The sequence below is a fragment of the Eublepharis macularius genome, chromosome 1, assembly GCF_028583425.1.
Source record: "Eublepharis macularius isolate TG4126 chromosome 1, MPM_Emac_v1.0, whole genome shotgun sequence".
Classification (NCBI taxonomy): domain Eukaryota; kingdom Metazoa; phylum Chordata; class Lepidosauria; order Squamata; family Eublepharidae; genus Eublepharis; species Eublepharis macularius.
Window position 1 is genome coordinate 79,282,546 of NC_072790.1, and position 21,839 is coordinate 79,304,384.

The 21,839-nt window shown below is 39.5% G+C and overlaps 1 protein-coding gene across 1 annotated transcript in view; it reads right to left on the reverse strand.

Annotated features, from left to right (window-relative positions):
- The window catches only part of ME1 (malic enzyme 1), a 201,460-nt gene that overhangs the window by 2,961 nt on the left and 176,660 nt on the right, over positions 1 to 21,839 (reverse strand). The window contains exons 10-13 of the mRNA XM_054999642.1: positions 16,680 to 16,785; positions 13,826 to 13,968; positions 10,998 to 11,171; positions 1,547 to 1,645 (exon numbers count right to left, since the gene is read on the reverse strand). Of these exons, the coding sequence (XP_054855617.1) occupies positions 1,547 to 1,645; positions 10,998 to 11,171; positions 13,826 to 13,968; positions 16,680 to 16,785 (522 nt within the window). The remainder of the gene's footprint in view (positions 1 to 1,546; positions 1,646 to 10,997; positions 11,172 to 13,825; positions 13,969 to 16,679; positions 16,786 to 21,839) is intronic.

The following is a 21,839-nucleotide window of genomic DNA, read 5'->3' on the forward strand; positions in this document are numbered from 1 at the left end:
TTAAGTCACAGCTTTTCCAACAAACAAAGCGCTATGGATAGGGGAGGGGTCCTTTCACCTGCAGCTTAGTGGGAAAATATCCAATTCCTTTCACCTAGATAAAGCATGATTTACTACAAGATATTTTATTGCCAACAAAATTTATTTGGGAAATCTGAAGAAACAAAACGACACAAAAAGGATAAGCTGTTTGGATAAAAACTGTCATGTGCCATCCTGTCATCCAGCTGCCATTTGTCAGCATTTGTGATGAAGCTGTCCATGACCCTACCATCCAAATAAGAAGTATTTACATCTTTCTTGTACTACTGCTTTCAAAGTAAATTAGAAATGCTACTATTGCTTATGAAGAAGGAAATTCTTTTCCTTATTACAATCACAAAAATGCTGGATTAGCAATATAGAGAAAAGTTCTTTTGCTATAGATAAAAGTTCTTTTGATTCCCACTACATGTAAAACTTCTTTTACATACAGCGGGAATCAATTACCATACAAGCCAAAGAGAACCAATTCTTGATTAGAAGCTTACTAATACCACAAGAAGTTGCTTTACCCTGAGTCAAACCATTGGTCTATCCAGGTCAGCCCTATTTACTCCAACTGGTTGTAGTTCTACAGCATCTCGGGCAGAAGTCTTTCTTATCACCTATTCCCTGATCCTTTTAAGTGGAGAGGCTGGGGACTGAACCTGGGACTTTCTATATGCAAAGCAGATGCTCTGCCACTGAGCCATGGTCCTTCCCCCCAATACTCCCAACATTCATACATTCAAAGCACATGCAATAAACATGCAAACAGGATGAGCAGGATTACAGTGGCAAGTCCCTCCTGATTTATCTGCATACATTTGTACCCATTTATGACTCCATGCTATTGAGAACCTCAGGTTCCTGTTTACAGTATATGGAGCAGTCCTATGTGGAGAGGACTTCCCGTCCACACAGGCTGGGGACAGAACTTGCTACCACAACCCCCCTCTATGCTTGTTCATTGTACTTTAAATGTGTGAAAAGGATTCTTGTCTTCCTTGAAAGTTTGATTTCTGGTGCTCCATTTCTGTTTTATCTCCTAAGAGCCTCTCAGCTCTCACATTTATCACTGAGCAAGCTATAGATAAAGATAAAAGTGGCAATTGACAGGCTTTTTGGGAATAAAAGGAAAATGGGCTCCAAAAAGTCAATGAGACTAATGTGTTTGCTCTTCTGGAGAAGTTTTCACAGTATTATAAAACCTCTAGATTCTCTCTTTATCTGAAACTCAGTCAAATTTGTCTTGGGGAAAGATCATTTTGCGAGTTTAAGAGGAAGAACAGAAGGACATAAAACTAAATTTATGAAAGCTGCCAGCAGGTGGCACAACACAACAGATAAACAAGTTGGTTGTAGTAGCATGTCATGTAGCTACAGTTGGAGCATGTTGTACACAAAATTAGAGATGGAATCAATTTCCAGAAAGCTGTCTACAAAAATGGCAAGTAGGGCATCAGTATGCAACAGCAAAACAGACTAAGCCTACTGTTAATCAAGAACTACAAAATGAACTTACTTTTACAGCAATTTTCAGAGATACATCTTGAATCAAAGCTAAAGGTGGATACAAACGGCCTTCATCTAAATGCTCCTCGGAAACCTGCTGAGCTATAACCTAGGAACCAAACACAAAACATTTACTTTTAGACCTCAATGTTATAGATAACTATATTTTAAAATACCGCTTCTGCAGATTAGGACTGGATTTGTGCAACCATCATTCTATGACAAGTCGGCCGTAGCTTTTGGACCACATAAATGAACCTCTATATTTGTCAAGTTCTTCTCCGGTGATGGGTTTGAACACAGGGTAAACCAAGCAGACAATGTGATTGTATCTCAAGACCTCTTCTGCAAACTGAGAGCCAAGCTACAAGTGACTCCTGACACAGGTTGGACACTTGTCAGCTTCCCTCAAGTTTTGATGGGAAATGTAGGCATCCTGGTCTTGCAGCTGTAATGGAGAGCCAAGCTGTAAAACCAGGACGCCTACATTTCCCATCAACACTTGAGGGAAGCTGACAAGTGTCCAACCTGTGTCAGGCGTCACTTGTAGCTTGGCTCTGACCACCACCACTTTTTTTTCAAGTGGAATAGCAATTTTTGCTAATTCACTCTTTCAAATGCAGGTGCCAAATCATGCCTTACACTGTACCTGAGGGTCCTCTGACCATGATAGAGCCAGCAGGGACCACAGAAGGAGAGAAAAGGTAAGAAAGATCCATTCCACTCATGGAGCAGTAACTGAAGTCCTTTGGATCTAACTTCCTGTTTTTTATCCTGTAACTTCTTCCAATCAAAGCCCTGCCTTATCCTTTAAAAAAAGTTTTCTCTGGTTAATGTGGCATATGAAGTGATAGATGGACAGAAGAACTAGGAGCATGAGGAGGGGGATTAGAAGAAGTCAGAGAGAATCCAGGGGAAGTCCTGAAGTGGTTCATAGATCTAATGGCCCCACCCCGATATAGACCTTCATGATGGGTCCCTCTAAAAAAATGACAGGAGTCCTAATTAAAAATACAGTTCCTGAGCCACGGGAAAGGCTCTTCTCTGTAAAAATAAGCATTTCTTCTGATAGACCTCTCAATAGCTGAGCTAAGATAAGAAATAGATAACAAAGTTAACTCTAGTAAATCATTAACAACAACAACAAAATACATGCATACAGTATCTGCCCCCTTCCTGTTGTATAAATCTAGAAAGGGAAGGAAACCCCACTTATCATCTTTCTAATTAGAACAAGCTGCTGATTGCTCTGGAGGAGAAGCCACCTTGCCCAAAGGCAATAGAGATGGCACTTAGTGACCCTCCAAAGAAATGCAAGAAACGAAAGGGGCATGGAGAAGAGCAATGAGAAGACATCATAATCTGGCAGAAGTAAGTTAGAAACAAGCAGGGCTTTTTTCTCGGAAAAGAGGTGGTGGAACTCACCGGGTACCATATGTGCATGTGTGCTCCCGGGACCGCACGATGACATCACTTCCTGGAAGTGATGTCATCACACAGGCCATGGCCACCCTGGAAGCGGCTTGGTCCTGGCCATTTTGGGCCCAAATTGGGCGGAATCAGGCCAAATAGGTCTGGAACAGAGTGCTGTCATGCAGGGGAACCCTCCCCCACAGGGTAATGGCCCGATCCTGGCTGGTTCGGGCTCATTTTGGCCATTTTGGGTTGAAATGGGCCCAAAATGGCCAAAACAGCCAAATACTCACCAGTCACGTGGGGATTATTAAGAGGCGCCAGAACGTAGTTCCATTGCATTCTAACTGAAAAAAGCCCTGGAAACAAGTAAAATTGTATTTTCAGAGACCCATCCAGTCATCTGATATGATTCTGAATTCTATTCATTGTTGACTTGTTTGTTCTAATTTATTTTCAGTGCATTTCTTCTGAGGAAGTTTCTTAAGAACTAATCTATCAGCAATACAATTTTTTTTAGAGGAAACCTTTTATTTAGAGGAAACATTTGCTGCCGTAGCATAGTGGTTAAGTGGCTGGGGTACAAATCAGCACTCTGTTAGTTCAACTCCTACTACTGCTAGGAGCTCAGCATGTGGCCTTGGGTAAGCCACTCCTCTCAGCCCCAGCTCCCCAGCTATATTGTAGGGATAATAATAACACTGATTTTGTTCACTGTTCTGATTGTGGCACTAATCTGTCCAGAAGGGTGGTATATAAGCAAACTGTTATTGTTTCTTGCTAGGAGAGTTATACTTTTTAAAAAAAACTTTAACATTCAACAACGATTTCTCACGTTTTCTTTAAACAAAGAAATTGTTGGCAGTCATTTTTATTCACTTTTTGAGTTTTCTAAAATATATAATATAGATTAGAAAGCACGAGGGGAGCTAATAATGTCGACAAAACAAAAAGTGAGCCTGACATTTGATTGTTCTTCCTGAATCCAGTCAGTGGTTATTTTTGTAAGCCAGGGAGCATAGCGAGCTACATTTGGCAGGTTGCATTCATATTACAATTTGATGAATACTGATCTCTGGCATCAAACATGCAGAACCACCAGCAGTATAACTAAAATTCACCAGGATGACAAGAATTCAGTAATGAGAATTAGGCCAAATCATTCACATTACTAACAGAGGTCCCCTCTCACTTTAATGCATTATTATTAGCCTATTTAAAAGCAGCTGCAGAAGCTCAGAGGAAGGATTATTAAAAACCTACTTAGTTTCAGGCAAGAGACTTGTATTAGCCCAATGGAATTCTTGCACCCTTTGTATCACTGTTTTTAGGGGTCTTCAGACCCTGGCCAAAGCTTCCAACTGCTCAGCACCCAAAGCAAGATCCACAGGAGATGGACTCAAACATAAAAGCGACCTGTTTTCTTGGGAGTATATTTTTAAAAGTAGCTATGTCATCATAAATGTAGACCATGCTATAAAAGCTTGTTCATTTGCTGTGCAATTTTTTTTTTTGCTATGAAGAGAAACTGTCCTCTAGCATGTAATGGACACTGTCCAAGAATGGGCACCTTGCCTATTTGACCATATACTGTTATGTAGTGAAAAGTTAATAGGATTATCTCTGCAGTGACTTAACCGTAGCATGTACCGTTCATGAGTAATTAATTCGCTCATAAATTCTCTGCCATTTTAGTTCTGCTTGGTCAGGCTTAGAAGAATGCTGCTTGTCATCAGAGTGAAAACGCCTATAACTTACGGTGCCCTTGATTTATCATCCCCAAAATCAAAGGTGAACTTTGCTTTACTTGGCATGAAACTAGGAACACCTGATTACAGAGAACTGGCTGTTCTTACAATGACTAAATTGTTTCTTTAACTGGAGAGGTGACAAATTAAGACATCTTTGTTACAAATGTATCCCGTTCTCTGATGCCAAAATTTACCCTCTCCCCTAGGCACACTGGTTCACAGAGCTCTTGTAGTCAATTCTTTCCTTCCCTTAATCCAGCTGAGTTAAGGGCCAGCAGAATGGAGAAAATCTCTTGTTTCTAGATAAGAGCAATTGTATCTCCAGGTTTCGAAATTTTCCATAGGTTAGATCCTAAGTTCTCCCTTTAAACAGATGAGCTCTGTTTAATGCTTGGTCCAAGGGGGGTACACAGTTTGAGCTGGTCCCCCTTCTGTTTCAGATAGTCCACCAAATCCTTCAGGAGTCACATTTCAGGAAGAACAGCGGACTTCATCCAGAAGGGAGAGATTGGAAGGATTCTATATCTATATCATCATGACCCAAATTATGGGCTTCTGATTCAATAGATTGGCATGCTAAGTATGTTATGTTGCCCAGCATACATGTTCTGCCAGAGATGTCTTATTTTTAAATTGCCTTGTGGATCATGCCCAAAGTCCATCTAATCTAAACACATGCTTTGGGAAATTCACAGGAAGAGTATAATCCTGTCCTGTCCACCTCCCAGAAATCAAAGGTATATTCTCTAAATACAGAAACTTAATTTGCTTTTTAATTACTAATATTCATTGATAAACCTATCTCACTTTTTAATCCATCTAAGCTAGTGGCCACTGCCATACATTATGATAATTACATGTTGTGTGAAGAAGTATTTCTTTTATTAAAGCTCAGATATTTATTTACTTACTTATTAATGTTATTTATAATTGTTTTCTCACTGAGATTCAAGGCAGATTAAACAATGTATTGACTACTCAAAGTCAAGAGATGAATATGCTGTGCCTTCTTGACACACTCTGTCTGCAGCAGGACTGAGAGCACATATAAATACTCTTACATCTGACTATAAATCAGAGTTGGAATAATTAATGTCATCAGTTGAGGGCAAACATTTTCCCCTCAGGTTCTCATCATGTTGCAGCAAACTTAACAAATAACTTACACAAGCCTAAAGCATGGCAAAAAAAAACCAGTGGAGAATGGATTTGGAAATGCTTTCCAAAAACCCAGTCCTCAAATTACATAAATTCTCAGAGCCCCTAACAGCAGAAGGGGGAACCATTTGGAAACAGCACCCCAACCCCTAACAGCCAGGGTTGTCTAAACTCTCACAGACTTGGAAGAACTAATTCTACCCCCATTCCCTTCATTCCTCCTCCTTTAACTGACAGTTATTTTCAACATCCCATCATTCTGGAACATTTTTAGTCCTAATCAGGTGCCCTCTCCCAGGGCTGGATCTAGGGTTGCTGGCACCCAGGGCAACCCAAGTCTGGCCTCATCCCCTGCGCGTGCGTGTTCCCGGCGCAGTGTGATGACGTCACTTCCATGATGTCATCGCGCAGGGGCTAGAGGTGTGCTGCTCATGCTACAAGCCAGCTGCCCCGACGCATGGTGCACCGCAGAGCTGGTGGCGGCGGGCAGCTGAACGGAGGGCTAGGAGGCCGCCTGTGCCATTCGCCTGCCCCATTGATGGGGCGACTGGCTTGCCATGCATGTGCCATCAGCAGGGCAGGTGAATGGAATGGGCAGCCTCCCAGTTCTCCCCTCAGCCACCCGCATGCTCCCGGCAGCTGGCAGCTGCACCCGGTGCCCCCTGTTTGGTGGCACCAGGGGCAAACTACCCCCCCTGCCCCTCTTTGATCCGGTCCTGCCCTCTCCTCTTTGGTAAATTAGCAAAGTCACATTTTTCTGCATTTGTAGAAAATCAACAGATAATGTAGAAAATTCTATCTTGTTTTTGGGAGATCTGTTTTGTTGCTTTATTTGTTTATTTATTTATTCCATGCCTTTCTTCCCAATAGGGACCCAAAGTGGCCTACATCCTTCTCCTCACCTCGATTTTTATCCTCACATCAACCCTGAGAGGTAGGTTATATGGATAGTGTGTGATTGGCACAAGGTCACCATGAGGATTTAAACCTGGGTCTCCCAGATCCTAGTCCAGCATGCTAACCACTACACCATACCACATTGCTTTCATGACTGCCCCAAGGCTAGCCCCTCTAATATTAAAGTGATGGCAAAAGCATGGTCATCGAAAGATAATCCCTAAAGGCAGAAATTGGCTCTAATTTTTACTGTACTTTTATGTTGCTGCTAAAATTACATAGAAAGGAAACCAGTTTTTGTTCATGTCTCAAGAAGACTGATACCTGAGAAGCTTCACAGGCCAGTGTACACGCTACCTTTCATTGAGGAAGTTTTTAGAACGTTTTATGAACTATACATAAATCACTTCATTAAACCCAAACTAGAATTTTTAAAACAGACATGGCAGTTTAGGACAGTGAATGAAAAATGCCATATCCAACTTAAATTACAGGGGAAGAATTTAGCAGGAAAGATAAAATTAACCATGTTCCTATGACATGGATTATTAACAGTCTTGATTGGTTCAGGGCAGTGGAGAGAGTCTAGGCATGTTGGAAGGTTACGATGCTTCCCTCAAAAGGGACACATTGCTGGCAAATTTTAAACACCCAATTTAATAAAACTAGTGGTGGAATTTCTGACATAAAGGACAGTGGTAATTTTTAGGAGGAGGAGGAGAGGCTTAATAGCAACAAATCTCTTGTAGAAATAACTGCTGCTAGTTCTTCTCCAGATTAAATTAGTATGCTTCATGATTTCAAACTTTAAAATGACAGGATTAGAGTACAGAGGTCACCTTACTTCTCTCAAGAGAATGTAAGAAGATCACCAGGAGGCAGAATGGGAGTAGTATTTACTACTGCTGAATACAGCACATTGTTTTATATATACCTTCTGTAGTAAGTTGTGCATCAGAATATTATTCACTTCATGTAGCTTCTTAAGAAAATCAAATCAATATCCAGTTCTAAAAAGGCCTCTTTCAAAGATGGCAACTGCTCTTAATTGTTAAAGCCCAGGCTTTCATTTTCAGCAAGAAATGAAATTATTAAACACAGACTTTTGAAGGCACTTAAGTCTATTTACACACACTGTTCCACCACATCACCACCATCCTTTTTCCTACTACCCTCTTGTGTGGTACTACTCTCTTTTCAAAACAGCTCTCTATATTGCATACAATTTGATGTCAGACTACCAGCAATTCTACACTAATGGCCAAAATTGTGGAAATCTTTTGGAAAAAGTGCATTTTTGAGGTTTGATGGCTCATAACACCACTTTTTTTTTAGTAATACCATAAAATTATATAACAATGGAAAGATAATTTAATCAAGAATGTAATGCAACAAAGTTTGTTCAATTATCTGTATTCTATCAAATGTTATAGCCAAATAACCAGGAAAAGGAAGCACAACTTGCTTAGGTTGATAAGAAGTAGCTTTCCTTCGTTTGAATGTAGCCAATGAGCATGAGTCATTAGAGAGCCAATCAGGTGTCATCTTGTTTTGGCAATGAGCCAATCAGGTCACAGTAGGATTCAGCTATTGATAGCATGCATTGGAGCGGAGAGGAGGTCATTTGTCAGTGTGTTATGTGATTGCTATCAAATTGGTTGTTTTGTTTTGTGTTCTTTCATTTAGTGAGCTTGTAAAACGTAATAAAATTAAAGAAATGGCACAAAGAGTTGACTGGTCTCCCAGAAAGCGATGTAAAATAGTACTATTAAGTGAACAAGGCTACAGTTATGAAGAAATTAGAAGAAAAATTGGTGGAAACTTAACCAAAGGTGGCATTTCTAAATTTTTGAAGAGGTATAAGGCAACTCAGTCGCTACAAAACCAGACTGGTAAAGGCAGGAAAAGGTGCACACAAGCAAGGGATGATAGAAGAATTGAGAGACTGAGCCTAGGTGACAGAAGAAAATCATGCAGAACGAAATGGCGCAATCATATAGAACGAAAATCATACAGAACGAAATGGTGCAATTCAATGTGAAGTTGAGTGCAAGGACTGTTCGGCACAGACTGGAAGAATTTGGTCTTAATGCTAGAATTCCACACAAAAAACCATTGTTATCTCTCAAACAAAGGTTGAAAAGATTAAACTGGGCTAAAACCCATGTTAACTGGACAGCGGAACAATGGGACAGTGTTATTTGGAGTGATGAGACCAAAATCTCCCTGTCTGGTAGTGATGGCATAAAACGTGAGAAGAAGAATTGGAGAAGATTTGCATCCTGATTGCATTACACCTACCGTGAAACACCCAGTTAGTGTTATGATATGGGGTTGTATGACATCAAAAGGTGTGGGCAGAATTTGCGTGATAAATGGCAATATAAATGCCCAAAAATACATAAAATGAAATACTTGAGCCCAAACTGAAGCCTTCTACACGTGATCTTTTCCAAGATAATGAAGCATTTATATTTCAACAAGATTCAGCTCCATGTCATGTTGCTGCTGTGTGCAAAAAGTGGTTTCAAGATAATCATATTCCACTGTTGGAATGGCCTCGGAATAGCCCAGACCTTAACCCCATCGAAAATCTATGGAGACGACTAAAAGAAACTGGTTAGTGAGAAGCAACCCAGCAATAAACCGCAATTAATAGAAGCAATAACTCAATCGTGGTTTCACATTATAACAGCTGCAGAACTAAAAAACTTAGTTCACTCCATGGGAAGGCGTTGTAAGGCCGTAATTAAAGCAAAAGGTTACCCAACTAAGTATTAACTGACATGGTGAGAATTGTTGTATAACTAATTTTTTATGTGTTTCAATTTTCTTCTTTATAACTACTGTTCTAAAAAAATTCCTTCATAAAAGTTATTGCATTACATTCTTGATTAAATTATCTTTCCATTGATATATAATTTTATGGTATTACTCCCAAAAAAAGTGGTGTTATAAGCCATCAAACCTCAAAAATACACTTTCTCCAAAACGTTTCCACAATTTTGGCCACTAGTGTACATTATAGGTAATAGCAAGATGCACAGTAAATCGAAGTCCAATATTAACCATAGGTTTATACTAGTCCTTCTGATGGCTGGTTTAACACAATCAGATTTCTTGTTCTACTATTTTAATGCTCTGACTGTTCCCCAAATGTATCTGTTTCAGGGCCAAACGATATATGATGCTAGGAGATCCATAGACAGATCTTCCTACTGTTCTTAAAGTGATATAGAAGCTACCTAGGGCTCCAACTCACATTGGGACCATGTGTGGTGGGAGATAACCATTCAATCCTACAAAATTTCAGGACAGGTCCTGGACAGACTTTCCAAGAAGCTTAAGCAGTTCCTCAACAAAAGAATGCACTTGTCAGCACTTTTGATGGCACTTAATCCCATAATGGTTGAGTGCTGAATTAGTTATTCTAATGGAATAAGCTTGACTTTGATAAATTGCATTGCATAACCCTGGGTTGGTTTTTAAGATGTAAGTTGGAAAGAACAAAGCCATATACTTCTCACAATCACAAGAATGGGAGCTGATGCTTTAATATAACTATAGTGCCATTGCAGAATAACCCCCGAGGAGGATTAGAGAACGGTGTTCTGTGATCCAATTCTGGCTTCAAGTATACCCATAGCCATAAATCGATGCAGGATTATCTCCTTCTTGTAGCCTTCTAGGAAGAGTTAGAGCACCAGATACAGGTAGTAGCCCCAGGCCAGCATGACCTAACAGATTGCCAGATGCTGCAGGTCTTAGAAGCTGCACCTGGTATGTAACATCAAGAGGAAGAAACCTGCGTTGGAACCTTCCTGCCTGCACTGGAGCTACCCAGGGACATGCTGGGTGCTGTGAGTTAAGGGATTTTTTTGTTTCCCCCAAGTTAAGGGATTGCTGTTTGGTTTACTCTGTGGCAAAGGAGTGCTGTATGCCTGTTTCCCTCCCTCAATTAAAAGTCTCTTTAATCTTGCCAAAGTATCTTGCCTCAAGTGAGTTTCCTTGACCTCCCAAATCCTCAGAAAAAAACCTGTCTCTATCAGAACAATAACCAAGATGTCTGCTTAACTCGCTATTCTAATTTGGGATAACTGCAAGATTATAGTTCAGCCATTGCTACATAATGGTCTGTCAGGAATGGCTTTCAGCCAGGCTGAGGAATCCCTGTGTTTATTGTATGTCATCCCTACTGAGCATAGGTTATATTCATTTAGGTATACAAAGAACAACTACTACCTCTGCAGTAGTGAGGAAAATGTCTTCGCTTATATGCCTCAATCCACATGAAATAACTCCAAGTGCAACTCCTGGGAACACATAGACATTGTTACCCTGTCCAGGAAAAAACTTGCGCCCATCTGGAAGAGTGACAGGATTAAAAGGGCTTCCACTTGCAAAAATGGCGCGGCCCTGAAACAGAAGAGGGGGAAAGTCTTGAAAATGCTATCAACAGAATGGATAATTAGATCATGCAACTAAATCTAAAATGCAGTACTTTCAGAAAGAGAATACACACTGGAATGACTGGAAGAGACAAAGTCATGTGACAAATATTGTAATATTCAACCAAATGCTGTGAAATAAGCATTATCAAGTAAAATTCCAGATATTCCCAGAGGGAAAAGAGTGTGAAACCACAAGTTCTGATCTATTTTCCATAGAGATTTTTATCATGGAACTTGCTAGTTTTTATCCAATATCCTATTAGGCGTGATAATAAGAAAGTTCTCTTCTCTTTTGGGAAAGATTGGAATCTATACACCTTCAATGAGAACCAGCTTCCGCTATGAGCACACAAATAAACCCACAAATGGACCTGACAGTCTCCTGTTAGCCTTATGCATAGAAAAGAATTCCTCTTCCACTAGAGACAGTCAGTAGGGTTTGCAAAGGTATTGTCCAAAGTGTCTAGCACTATTTATGTCTTGGCAATCATTTACGCTTGCTGGAGTATAAATTGGGATAGAAAAATATAAATCCAGTACTCTTGCTTGATTAAGCTGACTTGTTGAGATTTCAGTGTAACTAATAATTAAAATATTAGGAAGTGCCTGTGTTGGAGCAAAACCTATACAGTTTGCTAGTTATTTTTATTTTAATAGAAAGGAACCTTGTTTCATGTAGAGAACTGCAAATATGCACATGTATAATACACAAACATCAACCCTCCAGTTATTCAAATGAATATACTTTAACTTGGTGTCATGCACAATTATAATGGCTTACTTCATACATTTTGATGGGCAAGCAGATATTTCATTATATTTTTAGCTCTGGTTACCAGATGTAACTCCCATTATAACCATACTTTCAAAATATTTGCATTCCTGTTTCACTTCTGCATTGCACTCCATTGTGGATTTTTCAGAAGGCAAACAGGACATGCTAAATTTTTGTTTCTATTTTTAAATTTATAAAACTATACTGTATCATGAGAAAAATTCAAGAGACCATGTGCGAACCATCAGATAAAGTAAACAGTCTGCAATTCACAGGCAGTAGTTTCTGAGCTTTTTATCGTATGGCTTTTAATTCCTGCCATTTGCTTCAAACAAATGCCAGTTGAACATAAACATTAATATTTTCCCTTTTAAATTAATTATAATTTTCATATCTATCAGCAATTATAAATAATTCTACTAATATTAAGGTTGCAATCCTAAAACCACTTTCCTGGGAATAAGTCTCAATGAATAAATGGCACTTACATCTGAGTGTGCCTGCCTAGGATTATTCTCTAAAACTAGGAACGTGTACCAATAAAGACTCATACTGATTATTATTTACCCATCTGTGTGTGCATGTATGTGATGTGCCATCAAGTTGCCTCTGACTTATGAATGAAAGATCTACAAAATGTCCTATCATTAACCACCTTGCTCAGATCTTGCAAACTGGAAGATGTGGCTTCCTTTATTGAGTCCAACCATCTCATTTTGGGTTTTTCTCTTTTCTTACTGCTTTCCACCTTTCCTAGCATTATCATCTTTCCCCATGAGCCTTGTTTTCTCATGATGTGACCAAAGTATGATAGCCTCAGTATAGTCTTTTAGCTTCCATGATCTAGCACTCACTTATTTGTCTTTTTGGCCATCTCGTAAAACTCTCCTGCAGCCCCACATTTCAAATGAATCAACTTTCTTCGAATTAGTTTTCTTTAGTGTCCAACTCTCACATCCATACATAGTAATGCTATTGCTATTTACCTATACAGCTATGTCTGGTCAGCATTAGAAGATATATAGATACGGGGGTTTAGCTATTTTTAAAAAAAAACCTACTCTTCCTAGTGTCTTTTTCCACAAAATGATCCAACAAAAACCACACTTAAAGTTTGAGCTTAAGTGTAGCAACACTAGAAAATTATAGGCAATCCACTCTGTTCATCATCCCTATTATGTCCCTACTTAACTTCCCCCTCATATATACAACATCCTGGACTTTACTGTCATTAGCAGTCTTCTGTTTCTCCTGATACTCCTGGTAATTTCCTATAAATCTGGTGTACACAACCTCCTACCCTTTAGCTGCCCTTCTACTTCTTGCTTCAGACTTCCTCTTCCAAAATCCTATAGTTTTCAATAAACTCTTCAAATCATCTTACAGTGCCCTCTTTCTATAGAAAAAGACATAGACTCCTGGCAAGTGACTCATATCATCTACTTCTATTGCATCCATTTTGTACTGAAAGATAACATCCTTGCTTTTCAGGTGGGGTTAAGAGATAATGAGTTCTACGGGTTCAAGGAATGTTGTAACTGGATGTGAGAAGTTCAAATCCCTTTTTTGCTATGACTTTAATGGCTGTTTTGGGTTACATTCTAAATGAGTTTTGTGAGGATAATTGAGGTAACAATTGCCAAGCGTCCCCCCTCCCCAACTAAAATATTGGTAATCTGCAATGACTACATTTAAGGCCATCACAAATAAGTTCATTTTTTGAAATCGTAACTGAAAAGCACGTGAACTTACAGATGTCCTTTTAAAAATTATAAATGCAATACTTGATTATTCTACCTGACTGCTGAAATAAAAAGCAAGATACATTAATTTTCATCCCTTACCTCAGTTAGATTATAGCAGTCCTCAGCAGAACATTCTGCTTTGTCAGTTGGGTTACTAAGAGCAAAGATAATTGGCCGCTCATTGAAGGAAGCCATGTCCTTGAGAATCTTTTTTGTAAATGCTCCACCAATGGCAGCAACTCCTAAGAAAACCACAAGTATAACTGACTGATATGGGAAATGAAATCTTTTACCTTACCCAGATATTTTGTCTAAATGCTGTAGTGCAAAATAGGTCACAGAACAATGTCAATATTATTTTTATTGTAATTGTTCCATTATATTTCACCATTTCTTTTATCCAGCTCAAACTTTAGAAGGCATAACACATTGATAGGAGTAAGTCTAGTGCAAATATATAACTAGCTGTAGTAAGGTACATTTAGGGAAGCCCTACACATTACAGGTGAGATGGCAATGCTGCCTAAAAAATAGTTCTCACTCACACCCAGCCAAATACACGGAACAGAGGTGGGTAAACACATAAGATGACAAGGTCACAACACAGGTAAGTAAAAAAGTACAGTACAGCAGAAAGGAGATAGGGGAACCCTTATATGGGCTGCCATTTTTGACAAGACGTAGTTCCAAACTAAGAATATAAAAACTGGTGCTACATCATAGCAGTGGTGCTATATCATTTAAACAAGAGCACAGTTTAATCAGGTTCTTTCTCTGTGTGGAGTGGCAGTAACAGCGACTTCCTTTTTCTCTGTTCTTGCCCACATTAAGTCCTGGAGTGGGTCAGACAGTCTAAAACACTGGCCTAGATTAAAGGAACAGAGCTGTCTCATACACCACACATCAGTTTAAAGAAAGCTGCATTTCCCCATGTCGTTGTACAAATGTCCTGTTATATGGTTCAATGACTATATGAGACTGAAGACATCATTTAATATTGTTTATTTCTTTATTTAGATATTTTTTTTCTTTGTTTAGTTAGTTGTTCATGGTGCCTGTGCTACTTTGTGGTTGCCTTCATGAAGGACAGATTTCTATAAATGGCAACCAGTGCTCGGAATTTTCTCCCCTTCAATTGTGATGTTTCATAAAAAGCAGTAACACAATTTCAAAATTTAACAGATGGAAGCTATCATAGTGACCAGTCAAAAGAGGTGCATTCTGTTTCTTATGTGGTATAGGAAATGTTTAGGGTAGTGTTGCCAGACTCAGCCTAGCAACCAATGGGAGACTGGGGGAAGGGGAGCTTTCAGTGATGGTGTGACATCACTTCTTGGAAAACCCGGACATAATGTCATGACTCTCTAAGAATTGCTGGAAACTCTATGTTAAACCCACAGAGATTCCAGTGATTCTTAGAGAGGACTGTGAGCACTTCCAGATTTTCCCTGGAAATGACATCATGCTGTCAGCCCAATAACAATTTTTAAAAAATCCTCTCTTGTCACCACTTCAAGTGGCAGTGGGAAACAGGAGGGGGCCTGGCAACCCTGGTTTGGGCAGGGGGAGGGGGAGATTTCTAGCATACTGAATTTAGAACAGTTGATTTAGAATTCAGGCTCTTAAATATGTCAACCACCATCTCCATCATAGTGTTGAAATATAAGAAGCATAAAAGTTAATAACTTTTGTCAGCATCTATGTACTTAGAATGGAACATGCAAAAAACTGTACAAGTTAAACTTTACCAAAGTCCTCCAGGGCTTCTCTTGCACATGGTGCACTGATAGTGCTACTTTTCTGCCATGTTCATCCTTTCCAGTGAAGCAGGTACAGGAGACATTTCCAGTGGACCCTTTTAAAACTTCTGCTCACTCGAATTAAATAGTTCTCACTCAAATTAAATAAAGGTATAATTTTGAAGAGAAGCTTGAGTTCTAAAGATCCAATGAAACTGCCACCAGCTTGAACACAGAGTTTTCTTTTAACTTTTGCTCCAACCTCACGTGCCTCACAAAGGATGTTCAAAGGCTGCCATCTGTATTTTAGCTGGTCCAAACAAAAGATAGTGTCTCACTTGCTCTTTCAACTGTTTGCGTGAATTTCGCTTCTAGACAGTTAACAGTAAGACAAGCAGCTCTTTCCGTAAAATAAATTAGAAAACTTAATTTCATTGATGCTTTATGGCTATTTTTATTGCCTTATTAAAGTAATTGTTTCTGTTCTTATTCCAATGATAACAAATCCTCTTCATGAGTAGTGTCTAGCAAGATTCCATATATGGCATTTGCTGAGACTTAGTTTAATGAAAAACCTTGGGAAAATTTTAACTATGCATGGAGAGGGTTTAAACAATTAATCCAAACAGGAAAAATGATCTCAGATCTGATCAGTAGTTCTAGTGTTTACTACATATTTAGATTTTAAAAATGGCATTTAAAGAAATAATATTCTGTTCAATTCAGCACTTTTTGTCATATAGTATTTCTTATGTTTTGTTGAGTTACCAAACTATATCACTGCATAATATGCACATTTACATTTCTTGTTGTTTTTTAGAGAATTTGAAGCAGGAATCAAAGGATACAGAACTGATTATATTGTATATATATACTGCATATATAGCTGATTATATTGTAGCCAGTTGAGGAGACAGGGATCAACCATGATTAACAAAAGTATATCCAGCTCGACCCAAATTTAAGATTTCTTTCAAACACTGTGTCCCCCTTATTCTTCAATAAAAGTGGTAGTTCACATATATCTCCTGGATTTGACTATTTTAAAATGGCTATTGTATCTTCTTGAGGTTTTTGTTTATAGCCAGAAAATTACTGTTCACACTTGAAACCCATTTTTGGCACAATGAATATCTATCCTCAGCATATACATCAGATAATAAAATTAAATAGTAAAGCCTATCTGGATAAACAGATGCAGCTGTAAATTTTACCTATAAGTGCAGTTGGCTTTAGATTTCTGACAATATCTTCTAGATTTTTCATCTCATCATGTTGCTGGGCAAATCGTTCCTTCTCAGAAGTTAGTGAAGCACGACCCTAAGTTTAAAAAGAACGTCTACATTAAAAATATAGATTTTCATTCATTCTGAAAAGACTCAACTTTTCTTCAAAAACATGTAAGTCTACCTTACCTTGTTTTACCCCAAGTTAACCAATTGGATTGTGTCTGCCACAAGTCAAATACATAAAGCATGTCCTTCAAGAATATATTTGACTTAAGCCAATTATAGGCAATCAATCAGAAAGGATTTAATAAGCATCATCCTCTAAAAAAAACATTCAAGATATTTGAGGATGAAAAGACGCAACTTCTCCTCTCAGCTTCTGGAAAACTCCCTTCAATTCTTGTTAGGTGAAAATCCAGTAGACTTCCCAAATATGTAAGGTTTGCAAGACAGAAGCTTAGTAAAATTTTGTTAGTGTAAGTTGCTCCAGTTATACCCTTCCCTCATCCTTTCCAAGTTAGATCTCTGAGTGAGCAAGTGTATCTTGTCTTTAAATGGATGCAAATGAGCAGTGTACAGCTGGCTGCCTTACATAGTTTTTTTAAAAAAAAACAAACCCATTTTTCTTCCTGATGAGGGACTCTGAGTGGATGAAGCAGTTGAAAATACTGAAGCAGATGAGCTATATTTCGAACTTGATACTTTACTGTAGGACAGATATGTTGTCTAATATATCTTTACCCATATGTTGTCTAATGTATCTTTCCTCTTGGTTTTTAAAACAGTAGAGGACAAAATATTGCAGTCTAAAGTAATGCAGTAGATAACACTGAAAGTATAGACTTCAGCAACATGCAAGGGGAGACGGGTGGAGAAAGTATACGATAACTGGAGTGATACAAGAATGGCCCTGTACTGGAGGGCATGCTGTTTGCTATCCTTTTTGCAGAACAAGATTCCCTTTATCCTCCCTACTAGCTGTGCTGCTTCTTTGCATTTCCTCCCACAGACTGGAAAATAGCCAGGTTCCTTTGGAAAACTCTGACTCATGGGGTAACATTCAGCACCTCAGGAATTGGGATCAGCTCCAACAGTGGCTACAGCTGTGGGGGAGGGCCAAGGGCACTTACGTTTCCTCTGTTTTCAAAAGTGAGAAATCCAAGGCTTCATACTTAACCCAACAAATTGCTATGTCGTTTTTGATTTCTGTAAGGTACGAAGCCAGAAAAACTTGCTCCATTATGATTCAAAAATGCAAAGACCAACTGAGGACACAGTAGTAAACGTTCTTAAAGTGCACCGTGCATAGAATAAATTCCAATTAATTTAATCTTAAATAAGCTGCAACACCAACACTTAAAGTGCAAAGTGCCGTCTCCCGCCCAGGAGACGGCAACTGCGCTGACCACTTGTGGTTTTTGAAATTACGCCTGGAAAAGGACAAGCAAGAAGACATCAATATCACCATACTTACCTCAATTCCAAGTCTCAGTTGCGAACACAAAGAAGAAAGACGTTGTGGACTTTAATGTGTTTGCTATTGAGATTCTTGGATGTGAACATGGTACAACTGTTACTCTGTAGTTGATTTTGATTATGTTTGTAACTTATTCTAACTGTTTGGAGGCACCTTGCACTTTAAGTGTTGGTAATGCAGCTTATTTAAGATTAAATTAATTGGAATCTATTCTATGCACAGTGCACTTTAAGAACATTTACTACTGTGTCCGTGGTTGGTCTTTGCATTTTCGGCTAGTTTACTCCACAGTGCCCCTCCGTTGTTGTTTCCATTATGATTCAAATAAGACAACGTGTCAGGTCAGTGATGAGATCTCCAGCATATATGGTCAAATAGCAACCCCTGGGCAACCAGCAAAAGAGGAAGGCAATTTCATCCCACTTGCCTTCTCACTGAACCTACACACTCAGTAACATGGTGCATTTTGTTCACAAGGGTTCCCCAATCTGCAGAGAGGATCTTTAGGACTAATAAGTTGCTGCTCCACCAACTTTTTCTGCAGCCATTTTGAAGGGTCCTGTCTTACATGCCCCACCTTCAACAAATAATAGCTTAGGGAATTCATGGATATTCTAGTATCTCGTCTGATTTGACAAAAAGAAATCATGCCCAGGAAATATGCAATGGCACATGGGAGCATGGTTCAAAATGCATAATACCAAAAACTCTTAACTGAGAAAGGGTATGTGTAGGTGTGTTGTGTGGATACACTGCATTTCCTCTCCAGGCAGCCACACTATATAGTATTATGTATATGAATTGGTTTAATTCTATTAAGAGATGAGCTTTTAAAAACAGGTCTGATGCAAATACTTTTTAAAAATCTATGAACATCATACATATACGTAAGTTGCCAACTGTGCAGTGGTAAAGGTTACCTCACTGCATTTGTTCTGTGCCTTTTTCATTTCTGAAGAGTAACCACAAGTCTTGGTATTTATATAACAGAATGCAATATATCAACAGCAGCAGCAACCAGTTCCAAGGAGACCGCAAGATGCTGTGTGGGTCTGTCACGTGGATAGCAATAAATATGATGTTATATGCTACAGCTTTCCAGCTTCTCTTGACTCACCCTTGATTTATCCCCTTCTTCTACAGATTTCTTTAGAGACTGAATTACTGGGTTTTCAGATAGATGGGAATATGTCCTCATGAACTAAAATGGATTTTAAGCAGTTTCTTAAGATTGTTACCACAGAAATGATGTGATAACCTTGTGCTGGGATTTTCTGTGGCCCAAATGAAACAACTATATGCAGTCTCTCTCGACTACTTTTTGGCATGCTTACATTGACTAAACTAAAAACTTCCAACTAAAAGTGATTGGGTTAAGAAAATTGGTGTTTTTAAATACTCTAGCAGGTGTCACTGAGATTTTAAGTCTAAGGAAAAACATAAAACTACTGTAAAACCTCCACAGCAATGAAAAACGAATTAAAGCAAACTTGGAAAAAATCATGTTTTATAGTTTTCACATCTATTGTTTGCTTTTGTGATAGCAAAAGATTCCTAAAATCCTAATATATTTTACCCATAGAAGCAGAGGTCCCACAAGGACTTGTAGGGGCAGCTCTTTTTCCCCTTACCTCCCTCCCCTATTATTTTCTTTTTCCCTTCTTTGAAACCCCCACAGCTTCTCCCCTTTTCCTGCTTCCTTCTCTCCTTCCAACCCACCAGCCAGTCTACACCTACTGAGAGCCAGTTTGGTGTAGTGGTTAAGAGTGCGGGACTCTAATCTGGAGAGCCGGGTTCGATTCCCCACTCCTCCACTTGAAGCCAGCTGGGTGACCTTGGGCTAGTTACAGTTCTCTGGAGCTCTCTCAGCCCCACCCACCTCACAGGGTGTTTTGTTGTGGGGATAATGATAACATACATTGTAAACCGCTCTGAGTGGGTATTAAGTTGTCCTGAAGGGCGGTATATAAATCGAATGTTATTATTATTATCATCGTATTGTCGAAGGCTTTCATGGCCGGAGAACGATGGTTGTTGTGGGTTTTCCGGGCTGTATTGCCGTGGTCTTGGCATTGTAGTTCCTGACGTTTCGCCAGCAGCTGTGGCTGGCATCTTCAGAGGTGTAGCACCAAAAGACAGAGATTTCTCAGTGTCACAGTGTGGAAAAGATGTTGGCAGGTCATTTGTATCTACTCAGGAGGGGTGGGGTTGAGCTGAGTCATCCTGTAAGAGTTTCCCAGGGTGTGGAATGCTAATGGTGGGAGGCTTCACTGTATCCTGAGGAGGTTCTTTTGCATATGGATTGGTGCTTGATGTGCTAATCTTCTCTGCAAGGCTATTGTCAAGTATAGAGTGTTTTGTTAGCCTGGTGTTTTTCAGAACTGGAAACCATGCTCTGTTCATTCTTAAGGTTTCTTCTTTCCTGTTGAAGTTTTGCTTATGCTTGTGAATTTCAATGGCTTCCCTGTGCAGTCTGACAAAGTAGTTGGAAGTGTTGTCCAGTATTTTGGTGTCCTGGAATAAGATACTGTGCCCTGTTTGAGTTAGGCTATGTTCAGCCACTGCTGATTTTTCAGGTTGTCCAAGTCTGCAGTGTCTTTCATTTTCTTTTATTCTTGTCTGGATGCTACACTTTGTGGTCCCGATGTAAACTTGTCCACAGCTGCAGGGTATACGGTATACTCCTGCAGAGGTGAGGGGGTCTCTACTGTCTTTTGCTGATCGTAGCATCTGTTGTATTTTTCGGGTGGGTCTGAATACTGCTTGAAGGTTATGCTTTTTCATAAGCTTTCCCATCTGATCAGTAATTCCTTTGATATATGGCAAAAACACTTTTCCTGTAGGAGACTGTTTTTCCTTGGTAATTCAAAGGAATTACTGATGCCAAGACCACGGCAATACAGCCCGGAAAACCCACAACAACCATTATTATCCCCTCTAGCTTTCTGCCCTCTCCCACTACCACCTTCTCCCAAGGAAAACTCTGGCCAAGTTGCCCAATGCTAATCACAGGTCTGGGGCAGGCCCAGCTGTGTAGTGAAGAACTTGCAAGGACTTTGGGGGGGGGGGGTAACTCTCCCTTGTACTCTCATTCCCACACTCTTTCCACTTTCCTTTCCCTTCCCCTGGCAGCCCCCTTAATCCTTGCATTGTTTACTCCTCTCTTTCCCACCTCTCAGCCAGCCAAACTTTTATTTACCCCCTTCTTTAGCTATGTTTATATTTATTTACTTTATTTATAGCTCACCTTTCTCCACAATGAGGACCCAAAGCAACTTATATAATTTTATCCTCACAGCAATTCTGTGAGGTAGGTTAGGGTGAGAGTGTGTGATTGGTCCAAGGTCATCCAGAAAGTTTCCATTCCAAGTGGGATATGAACCTGAGTCTCTCAGATTATAGGCTGAAACTCTACCCACTCTACCACATTGGCTTCCATTGCTGGCTGCTGTTGAATAGTAGGATGCAGCCAAACCTGGCCAAGTTAGGCAAGTTGCATGGTATAAAGTTGCTGGTGTTTGCTGATGAGGCCTGTTGAGTCTTTCTTCTAAGGCAATGACTGTCCTAGAAAGGGCCCTGCCCCTGCCTTTTGCTGAGAGAAAGCAAAATGAGAAGGCTGACAAATACTGTTGTGGTCGCCTAGCAACAGCCATTAAGGACATTTGTTT